The sequence below is a fragment of the Xyrauchen texanus genome, chromosome 5, assembly GCF_025860055.1.
Source record: "Xyrauchen texanus isolate HMW12.3.18 chromosome 5, RBS_HiC_50CHRs, whole genome shotgun sequence".
Lineage (NCBI taxonomy): Eukaryota > Metazoa > Chordata > Actinopteri > Cypriniformes > Catostomidae > Xyrauchen > Xyrauchen texanus.
In genome coordinates this window covers 24,475,325-24,487,547 of record NC_068280.1, presented here as the reverse complement: position 1 = coordinate 24,487,547, position 12,223 = coordinate 24,475,325, and the positions used below count along the sequence as shown (strand labels likewise).

The following is a 12,223-nucleotide window of genomic DNA, read 5'->3' as shown; positions in this document are numbered from 1 at the left end:
CCTTTCTTTGGGCAGGAGAATGATTCCTTTGTTCCGATCACGGCTTATTTGCATGTTTCTTATGACCGGGTCTGGCTTTGGTTTGAATAACTCAAAAGATGGTAATACCTAGCAGAACACCATTCTAAGGTAATCTTATATTTATATTCAACTAGGACAAATCGTAAGGTTTAATTTGATACCAAGAAACGTGTGTTTAGTACACTTAAAAGGGAATATACACTGAGGCTATTAAATATGAGGCCTCAGAGTTTAAAACACACAACTGAAACAGTTCTAACGAGTTTGATATACCTCAGAAATACACAACATACAGGGATTACACGTATTTCATTAGCAATATGCAGTTCTGTGTTTAACTGAAAAACACACACACACACATTGTTACGTTCAAAGTTTCCCCCTTCCTGTCCACACGATAAGCACGTGGTGAGCATGCGGATGTCACATGCGGTTCTCTGTCAATAGTTCATTGTCTCTTTGTCAATACATTTATTGTGCTTGTGGAGACTGGTTGGCGCTATTTCAGTAATTAGGGGAGTTTTTAACAGTAAGTTCTTGTTTGTTCGTGAATCTGCTAAGCCACTGATCCTCCGCCATACCTTTCAGGGGATATTTAAAGTGCATTTTACTCATTTACACCTGAACAGATATTTGCAAGCACAAGCTTTGTTTATGATAATGAGGCAGCATAAACACTAGTTAAAATATAATCTAAACATTCATATTATTTTTATATCAAATTTATATCATACAGCATACAATTTGAATACCTGTTTTAGCTGAAACAGCATTTCAATGTAACTAAAACTTGCTTATTAGGACATATTTCAAATGTCAATACTCTGAATCCTGGCTGGCAAGTCTTTAAACAGTCCCACTAGTAAAATATGTAGATGTTTGACTCATCCGAAATTGTATCCTCGGCTGGATCAAGTCTCTCAGTCTTCAAAATACAAACGTTCATCGGAGTCCTGCTCTTCTTCTGAGGAAAATGTTAACTCTTCTTTAATATCCAGAAGTTGGGCACCTACATCGAGACCAGAATACTACCCCTTGGCTCTACTGAAATCAGATATGTATTCTCTTTATTTAGTTTACATGAGAGAGATATGTTAATCTGACTCACTGGTCTTAATACATAAGATCTGCTAATTGATGGTGATATTTATTCACTATAATACTGCCAGTCTCTAGTTTGTCAATAACCATTTTTTAATGGTTTCTGTATTTAATTTCTCTTTTTTTGTTGTTGTTTTTTTTTCTTTTTCTATTTTCTTTTCTTGCACTATTTTCTTTTTATTTTTGCACACTATTCTCCGCTCTCACTCCCCAGGACACTTCATTAATACAAAGAATATACACATAGAAACATATTGGTATCTGTATAAGATCCATACATACAGTCATATTATACAGATATAATCACATAAATGTAAAGATACATACACAATTACACACACCATGTACTCGTTTATACGCACACACACATTTATAGATAACATTCAACACACATCACCACTATGAGCATGAACACATTTAGATTTATTACGTGGAATGTACACGGAGCCGGGACCAGAGAGAAGAGGCTAAAAATTAATAATCGATTAAAGACTTAAATGCTGATGTTGTGTTCTTACAGGAGACTCATATGTTAAATACGTCAGTTGATATCCTCTCTACAGTACAGTTTCCGCACATTTTTTCTTCCAGTTATAATTCCAAACAGAGAGGTGTTGCTATTTTGATTAATAGAAAGGTCAAATTCACAGTATTCAACATAGTTACAGATCCTGAAGGGAGATTTATAGTAGTTAATTTATCAGTTCAGAATATGAAACTGTGCTTAGCCAACTTATATGGTCCAAATGTTGATGACCCTTCCTTTTTTCATTCCTTCTTCACTTCACTGTCTGAGTATACAGACAGTGTATTGATTATTGGAGGGGACTTCAACATGGTAATGGACCCCACAGCTGACAGGCTTAGTAATGCAGGTAACTATCGAAACTGGCAATCTGTTAATACAGTTAAACAATACATGGAGGACCTGGGACTATGTGACGTCTGGCGTTCTTACCACCCCAATCTTAAAGAATATACTTTTTTTTCTTCAGTTCATCATTCATACTCTAGATTAGATTACTTATTAGTTAGCAACTCTTTAGTGAGTGAGTTATCTGATATTCAAATTCACCCGATCATCGTGAGTGACCATGCCCCAGTTTCTTTCAACCTGAGGAATAAATCAATTAACTTACCCTCTAGGAACTGGAGATTCAATTTTGCATTGCTTAAAGACCCTGAGTTTATCAGTTATTTCAAAAGAGAATGGTCTAATTATTTAGAAAACAATGACACACCAGGAGTCTCAGCAGGTATCCTATGGGAAGCAGGGAAGGCAGTGATGAGAGGAAAAATAATTTCTTTTGCATCATATAAAAAAAGAAGGAAAATGCAAATATGTCAGAATTAGAATTAAGAATTAAATCACTAGAGGACATCTACAATACATCACCGGAAGAACAGATGCTTAAGCAAATAAGGAAAGCTAAATTTGAATTAAATGAAATAATCAATAAGAAAACACAGTTTATGGTACAACGGTTACGTTTGGAGCAGTTCGAACATAGCAACAAATCTGGAAAAAAAATTTTCAGAAAAATCAACAATTAATTCAGTAAAAGACTCAGCAGGTAATATCGTACATGAGCCCAATGCAATAAATGACACTTTTAGAAACTTCTATAGAACTCTATATTTATCCGAACTAGATCCATCAGACAGCGACATCCAGAAATTCTTGGACAACATAAACCTTTCAAAATTAAATGAAGAACAAGTCATAGCCTTAGATTCTCCCCTTACAGTGGCAGAGCTACATGAAGCCCTTAAACATATGCCTTGCAATAAAGCTCCCGGACCAGATGGCTTCCCAATAGAATATTATAAAGAATTTTGGACAATTCTGGCACCAACTTTTTTCAAAATGGTCACACAAATTAAAGAAGAAAACTACTTAATATCAACCATGAACACTGCAAAAATTATCGTACTGTTAAAAACTGGCAAAGATCCCACATTACCATCTAGCTATCGCCCCATATCATTGATAAATGTTGACCTTAAAATAATCTGCAAAACCTTAGCAGGAAGGTTAGAGAAAATAACTCCTTTTATAATTCACCCTGACCAAACAGGTTTTATAAAAGGCAGACATTCCTCTACAAATATGCGTAGATTTATTACCTTAATAGATTATTCCTACATTAATAATTTAGAAACAATTTGACAGCCTTTGACAGAGTTAATTGGAAATTTCTATTAGCTACTTTAAGTAAATTCGGCTTTGGATCAACTTTTATTAACTGGATTAAGATCTTATATAAATCTCCTAATGCAAGAGTTAGGACAAATGATCAAACCTCTTCTAGCTTCAATTTGCAGAGAGGCACTAGGCAGGGATGCCCTCTTTCCCCATCGCTTTTTGCCATCTTTATAGAACCTTTAGCAATGGCAATCAGACAAAATCAGTATATTAAAGGTGTTTGGTCCTTAAAGAATGAACATAAGATAAGCCTTTATGCTGACGATGTTTTATTATTCCTTCAGAACTCACGTACATCCTTTTCTGAAACAATCTCATTAATCAATAAGTTCTCATCTTTGTCCGATTATTCTATTAACTGGTCAAAGAGCACCGTCCTACCGATCAACTGTAGGTTTCAAGGGCCATCCAGTATAGCATTACAATCAGGCAATATAAGATATCTTGGCATAAACATCTCTTCCAGATTGTCGGATTTATTTCAGTTAAATCACACTCAGCTACTGAAGACCATAGAAGACGATCTTGCTCGGTGGAAATCTTTACCCATCTCACTCATGGGTAGAGTTGCCACCATAAAAATGATGATCTTACCTAAAATCAATTACTTGTTTTCTATGGTTCCTACGAAACCTCCTTATACGTGGTTTAGATCACTAGAATCACATATTTCACAATTTCTCTGGAAGAATAAACCCTCTCGAATCAGCCTGAAAACTCTACAGAAAACTAAAGACAGGGGTGGACTAGACTTCCCTAATTTTCATCATTACTTCTTAGCAAATAAGTTACAGTATATTTCTAAATGGCTCAAACCTAGTACATCAGATGAAATATGGATGGATATAGAGCAAGCACTATGCGGAAACATGGACATTTCTAATCTATTGTATTTTAGCTCAAATATTAAGTCTCATAAGTGCTTTAAGAGCATTAACATCAGTACTTGTTTGACAGCCTGGTGGGAATTTCTTAAAAAAACAGACTCTTCAATGATCCCATGTAGGCTCACCCCTATATGGAATAATCCTGATATCACACTAAACAAAAATATGATTAATTTTATCCAATGGAAAAACAAAGGAATTAAACATCTAGAGCATTTAATCCATAACTGTAACTTTTTACCATTTCAAATAATCACCTCACAGTATGGGATAAGTAATAACAGATATTTAGAATATCAACAACTCAAATCAATAATAAGTAAAAAATTCCTCTTAAGCAAATAAACCTGGAACTCCCACCAAGTGTTATAGAATTCAGGAGCCTTGGCACTCCAAAGCTACTATCGAAAATATATAGAGTCATTTCCAAACTAGATGATACAATCTCGTTACCAATTGCAAAATGGGAGTCGGATCTATCACTGAATCCCACCAATCAGTTTTGGTCAGAAATAATATTAAATAACTTCAATATGACTGATAGCTTAAATCTACAATTCATACAATACAAAATCCTCCATAGAACTTATTACACAGGACAAAGGATGTTCAAGATGGGTTTTAATCAATCACATATTTGCACGCAGTGCACAAGTAATACAGCAGACGATTACATGCATGCCTTGTGGCTTTGTACACCAGTCCAAAGATTCTGGACTAAGGTTTGTGAGGACTTATCAATATGGCTTAAGTGTAATATACCTACTTGCCCAAAACTATGTATATTAGGGGATTTAAATGATATTAATATGGAGATCGACAAAGCACACATGGTCCTCACCACACTATCTGTTGCAAAGAAAACTATCCTTTTGAATTGGAAAACTAAAAATAATCTTAGCATTAACCAGTATAGAAATCTCCTGTCTGATCATATCAGTCTGGAGTCCATGCTTGCTTTTAACAAATTTCAATCGGCTCGACTCTCTCTGGGCCCCGCTGATTAATTATGTCACTTAGTAGGAGGGAAGGGATATATGTTCTGCCTTAAAAAGAAAAAGTGTTATGTGTATCAATTTGTATATGGTTAATCCGAATATAACATATTGTGTATGTACTTAAAAAAGATATTACAGTTTCTGGAATAAAAATAAAATAAAAATAATAATAATAAAGTTGTCCTCCGAAGAGGGGGGGTGGAGGTGGGGAAAAAAATAAAAATAAATAAATAAATAAAAATAATATCCAGAAGTTTATTTTCTGTGTATCATTACAAACGTGCAGTAAAATGAATTAATTATTTACATCAAACCTCTGAACACTGTCGGGGGCGTTTACCATTTCCCTTGATCGTCTTCACACATTAGCATATGAATGGCGCGCTCTGCTGGTGGGTGTGATCACATTAGTGATAATGAGATGAACCGGTAAAAACTGTACATCGCTTTGTTTCATACAGATTACATTGCAGGAGGATATTTGTTTTAAATTTGAATTGTTTTATTTAAAAGTAGACATTTGAAGCTTTCTTTAGACATATATTTCATGTTTGTGTGATAAGTATTCGCAGAGTTTCAGTTCATTTTTGTGACATGTTTCAGAAATATGCTCGTGAACACAGAGACAGCTGAAAGCTCACCCTTTTTATTTTCTTTATTTTACAAAAGCACAAGGTTTTGTTGTTATTTTGAGTGTACACAAATAAAAGTAGACCCTTTATAGTCTCTAATGATGTCTTACACATATCTGTATGCCCCAAAATGACAGGGTATTTTAAGTTGTTTCTGCTGTAATGGCAAAAATATCAGGAAGGACTCGCCGGTGCGTCCATCGACCCCAGAGGGTTAAGGCAATTGTTCTAGTCTTGCATGATTTCTAGCTGATTGAAGCTGGTCATCATCTTCTCCAAACTGATTTAAATGATTGACCAGCTGGTCTACTAGCTGGTGGGATTGAGTCATTTAGTCGACCACCTTGGCTCAGCTGGTAGGGGCTTGACCATCTGAAGCTTATTTGACTTGAAATTTTCAGAAGTATGAAATATTTATCCCCTATAGTCACCCGCCAAAGACATTTCTAGAAAACAGGATGGTATATGAGGGCTGAGACTGTACCTGATGGATCTTGACATTCAATGTGTATGACTTACACTCTCTGAGTACTTTATTAGGAACAAAATACTTATACTGGGTAGAGCCTCCCTTTGCTCTCAAAACAGACTCCATTCTTAATGGTATAATTCCAGAAGATGTTGGAAACATTACATTGAGGTTCTAGTTCATGTTGACATGATAGCATCACACAATTTCTGCAGGTTTGTAAGCTGCTTATTCATGCTGTGAATCTCCTGTTCTACCATATCATTGGATATTGGATTCAGATCCGGTGACGGGGATGTCCACTGAAGAACAGTGAACTCGTTGTGTTCATGAAACCAGTTTGAAATGACTTCTGCTTTGTGACATGGTGCATTATCATGCTGGAAGTAGCTATTAGAACATGGGTAAATTGCTGCCATGAAGAGATGCAAAAAACTCAAGTAGGCTGTGGCATTCAAGCCATAATTGATTGGTATTAACTGATCCAAAGTGTGCCAAGAAAACATTCCCCACACCATTACACCACTGACACCAGTGTGGACTGTTGACACAAGGCAGGTTGGGTCCATAGATTCATGCTGTTGGTGCCAAATTCTGACCCCACCATCTGTGTGCCTCAGCAGAAATCACGATTCATCAGACCTGGCTATATTTTCCAGTCTTCAGCTGTCCAATTTTGGTGAGCCTGTGCCCACTGCAGCCTCAGCTTTCTGTTCTTGGTTGACAGAAGTGGAACCCAACATATTCTTCTGCTGTTGTAGCCCATCTGCCTCAAGGTTCAACATGTTGTGCATTCAGAGATGTTATTCTGCTCACCACAATTATACAGAGCTCAGACTCAAACCAGTCTGGCCATTCTCTGTTGACCTCTCTCATCAACAAGGCGTTTCCATCCACAGAACTGCCGCTCACTGGATTTGTAAATTTTTTTTGGCACCATTCTAAGTAAACTCTAGAGACTGTTGTGCGTAGAAAATCCCAGGAGATCAGCAGTTACAGAAATACTCAAACCATCTGGCACCAACAATCATGCCACAGTCGAAATCAGTGAAATATTTCCTCAATCTGATGGTTGATTTGAACATTAACGGAAGCTACTGACCTGTATCTGCATGAGTTTATGAATTGCACTGTTGCCACATGATTGGCTGATTAGATTATCACAGATGTAGAGGTGCTGCTATGTGTGTGTGCTGGCATTCCTGTGCTGTGTCATTAAAAGTCTTCATGATTGTTCACCCAGTTCCTGCTTCCTCCTCTAATGTCCCGGGTTTCGGCACCACAGTGGCAGATCTCTGCCTTCCCTATCGAAGGAGGAATCATGAACACTCACTGTGATATGTTGGTGGACAGGTTGGAAGGGTTGTTAGATTTTTCTATAAAATAAACTATAATGCCTGAACTGCAAGTCCAAAGGGCTATACATATAATTACAATATTGAAATTGAATGGGCATTTTTTTCTCTGTTAATTTTTGTTTTGCAATTTTGCCTTACAGTATGTCTGAATAGTTATAACTGCTATACATTTTCATATAACTGTTATCCATTGAGGAGTTTAGTCGGGGGTGCTCATCTGAGTCAAACATGCTCTCTCTCTCTGATGCTCTTGCAGAGGCAAAACAAGTGACATTGTTCGTTATGTTCACGTGACCCAGATCAGATGTGTTTCAGAGGTTTATACGAACACTAAGTACAGCACTTCAACATGGTGACTAACAGATATTCAACAAATAAAAAGGCTATATAACTATAGCATATTATTGGACAAAACAATCTAATTTACGACATCCGGCAGTTTACAGCAAAATACTTTAATCTCTCCACAGCACCTCACAAATACAGGAATATTACTCACAGCAGAGTGTAGTAAGTTTGGTTCTTTTGGCAATGGAGGAGTTAATCTGCGTTCACACTGCCAGCTACTTTGTCACTGCATGTCACCAGTGGCTGGCAGTTAGGTCGGTAGTGGTCTGTATGGAGAGTCTAAACAGCACTGCTTCTTTACAATGAATATTATTATTAAAATATTAGGATCACGTGAGCTCTACCATCTTCTCTCATATTGGCTTTCGCTCCCGAAAGTTGCTCTTCATTTGTATAAAGTTAAACATTTCTCAACTTTGTTGGTAGTTTGGTCACTGCGTGTTGCTGGAAGTGTGAACACCGCTTCAGGAGACAACAAAGCAGTGCAGGCAAGTCTTTTTATTTTCTGCCTTCAGCATCTCGTATTTTACAGCACTCAATTTACATAGATTCTTCACAACATTCAATAAGAAAACATAAACTTTTATTGAACTTAGTACATGTCGACACCATGCTCTCAGGTCGCTCTCTCTCTCCCCAAACTATTGCGTTGGTGCAGCTTTTCAAGTCTCCCTCCGGCATCACTAGAACTAGAGACAGTTGTTGGAGATAATTACAACCCAGGTGACAAGCCTTTTTCCGCTCTCCCTCGCCTGCATACAGACTCATGACCACGCCCCCATCCCCATAGAGGATTTCAGGTCCGAAAGTGATCATATTAAAATGTATTGTCCATGCTGTGCTTTAATGTCTACAATAGCAACAGTGCAGTAAATGACTAAACCTAAAGTATTAAAGAGATTGTAGAGGATTTTACTGCAAGCTATCATGCAAAAATACTTTGCTTCTATTTATTAATTTGACAATTGTGTCTACCATTAAAACCACCACCACTAAAAATATTAATCAACCCCTCTAATTGACTAGTAGGTTGTTGGATGACTAGTTGATTACTCGACCACCCATGCACCATCTTAATCTGTGAGATTTGTGATTAGAATTAAATGTTTGTTTTGTTATTTTTGATCATCAATTGACTGTAAAGAACAGTCTTTAATTAAAGTTTGTAATTAAAACTGAAATTATTCAATGACAAATGTATTGCGTGGATCTTGTCACGTTCAAAATCAAATCAAATCCCTTTATTGTCACTCAACCATATACACTAGTGCAACAGTATGAGAAAGTCTTGGGTGTGGTTCCAAACAACATTTACAATTACAATAAACATCTGATTTACACATCTGACACATCTACACATGGACACTTATTATATGGAACGTGTCAAATCAAACTTAAATTCTAAACGCACAGTGAAAGGATGCTAAAATTACTGGCCAATGTACTACTCAATCTGAACATTTACTAGCCAGTGGCAAATCACAGACATTTTTAGTTGCATAGCGTGAAATTTGGTCTCATATGCGAAGGATTTACTTGCATTGTAGAGAGTTGTGCATTTAGTAAAATATCGATCTTGTGATTTAGGAATCAATATCGAGATCATTCACACGAAGATTGCGATGCATTGGAAAATCTATATTTTTACCCATTTCTATAGCAAATGGATTACTTATGGTTGTCTCTGCAAAAATAAATTGGTATTGGAAATAGTATTTAAAAAAAAAAAAAACATTCACATTTATATAGAGAGGGGTAGAGTTTTTGCCATTGTGTGACCTTTATCTGTTTTTCTCAATAACAACAATATTTCTACAGGGACATACACTGGACAGTATTTTACAGGATGTGTGTTTAAGAGACCTGTCCTCCAGGTCTTGATCTTTATGACTGCTTCATTCTGAGTCCCTACCGAGGACAGAATTACCCAAATGTCTGCAGCTGTGTGATAACAGCTAGTGATGGATGTATGCGTGTGTGTGTTTGTCTGTGAGATGTTTCTGTGCCATCATTGTAAATGCAGTCTGATGGCATGCTCTGTGTTTACTCTCTGATGTGCTTAAGTTGGTTTACTGAAAAAAACATTTTTAGACTTTGCTTCAAAATATTTGCTCACTGGGGAGAAACTTGCAGACATACACAGGATTGATCAAAGCTATAATAAAATAATTTATCACTGTGTTTTCTTTCTACGCAGGACCCTGTATATGGGAAAGGAAAGTTGGCTGAGCTCCAGGGACTCGTTTTAGGAATGCTAGAGACCTTCAACTATGAACAGGTATTGGTTCTCTCTCTCTCTCTCTCTCTGTGTGTGTGTGTGTGTGTGTGTGTGTGTGTGTGTGTGTGTGTGTGTGTGTGTGTGTGTGTGTGAAAGAAAAGAGAAATGACAAAAAAGAAAAGGAGGAACCCGAATCCCAATCACCACTGGTGCTGCACCACTTCCGGTTTTCCCCCACTGCAACCGGACATTCAGAGCACGCATTGGGCTAGAGTGAGTGAGTGAGTTTATCTTTGTCTTTTGTGTGTGAGTGTAATAGCAACTTGACCTGTCTCGCAGCTTTCTGTTACTGTTTAATTAATGAATGTTTCTTACAGACTCTCTTGAGCCAGACCACCTATCAATCAACCACTGCGCAAAAACAAGTTTTAAACTTTGCCAATTACATGCGGATTAAAAAGGAAATAAGTGTTCGATCTGAAAATTAAAAAAAAGCAAAAAGGTATACAAGCCAGAGAACTTTATGTATTTTCTTCTGTGTATCTGATTTCAATATGCAATGACACAGATGAGAAGCACACACATATGAAGCTCAACTAACACAGGTGCTCCACTAAAACAATGGATTATTCTGCTCAAAATTTCAACTGCATCTGGGAGAAAAAGCACGCTGGTTTTGTTTGTGCTTTCCTGTTCTTTTCGGACATTTTGTAGCTTACTATCATGCTGTATCATGAAATCAGAGACCCTCGCCTCAACCAAACACAAGTGGTCACATGAGACTGATTTGAGACATGGGCCTATCTAATTATTTTGTATTTTTTGTATTTTTTTATTTGTATTATAATTTTATCCCAACCTTTACAAAAAAATTCCATGGTATTACCATAGTTTTTGGACAGGGTACATACTATGAATACTAAAATATGGTAATGTGGTAATCATTCAGTACTATATTATATATATAAAAGTACTATGGTATTGCCATCTGATGCCATAACTGCACCATAGTACCACCAGAGCACTTGGATAAAATACAGGTTCTGTGAGGTCTCAAGCTTATGCACAGTCTGACTCACAAGATGAATTATTAAATATGTCCATACAGTAGAGCTACCCGTAGTGCATTATTAATCTCTCTCTCTCTCTCTCTCTCTCTCTCTCTCTCTCTCTCTCACTCACTCACTCACTCACTCACTCACTCACTCACTCACTCACTCACTCACTCACTCACTCACTCACTCACTCACTCACTCACTCACTCACTCACTCACTCTCTCTCTCTCTCTCTCTCTCTCTCTCATTAATTAACTTGCACTCTTGCTGGTTTTGGACAATAGCATAGAGAGACATTTTGTTAAAATAAGATTATTTCGTACTGCACACACAGCTTATGCTACCAGCATAAACTCTTCATAGTGTGTTTCTGTGATAGTTTGAAAGAGATGTGGAGGTCTGCTCTTCATTTCTTTATTGAGTGGTGCAGATAAATACATGGAAGCCTCATGTCTCTCTGCCTGAAAGTGTCTGTTAAGTTTTTTTTTATATTCATAAAAACAAAGTGATTGGTCTGATTGGTAACATTTAATTGTGTGAAATTTGATTGCATAAACATACACGGTATGGCTTGAAGTGCCGCAATTCTCCACCATTATATGTAGGAACAGTATGTGTGAGCAACAAATTAAATTAAACTGTTCTTATTCTACATTATTATGTAAGGAAATTTTTAATGGAATTGGTCACGTTCGACAACCATTATAAATGAGATAAATGACAAATAACTAGATTATTTGTCTGAATAAAATTCTTCACCATTAAAATCGTAATACAACGTCTCGTTGTATCCGCTCACAATTTCTATTGTAAGGAATTAGCATTAATAAGGTAATTATAATTAATTCTCATATTGGAGTAATATTATTCTCATGGATTATTGAAAATAATATTACACATATTTAGATACAGCTTTGAAGCTAAATCTT

General features: G+C 36.6%; 1 protein-coding gene across 3 annotated transcripts in view; it reads left to right on the top strand.

The window, feature by feature from the left end:
* The window catches only part of vps8 (VPS8 subunit of CORVET complex), a 178,543-nt gene that overhangs the window by 111,154 nt on the left and 55,166 nt on the right, over positions 1-12,223 (top strand). For all 3 annotated transcript variants that reach the window (XM_052126503.1, XM_052126502.1, XM_052126505.1), the window contains one exon: positions 10,218-10,298. In XM_052126503.1, coding sequence (XP_051982463.1) covers positions 10,218-10,298 — 81 coding nt within the window. The remainder of the gene's footprint in view (positions 1-10,217; positions 10,299-12,223) is intronic.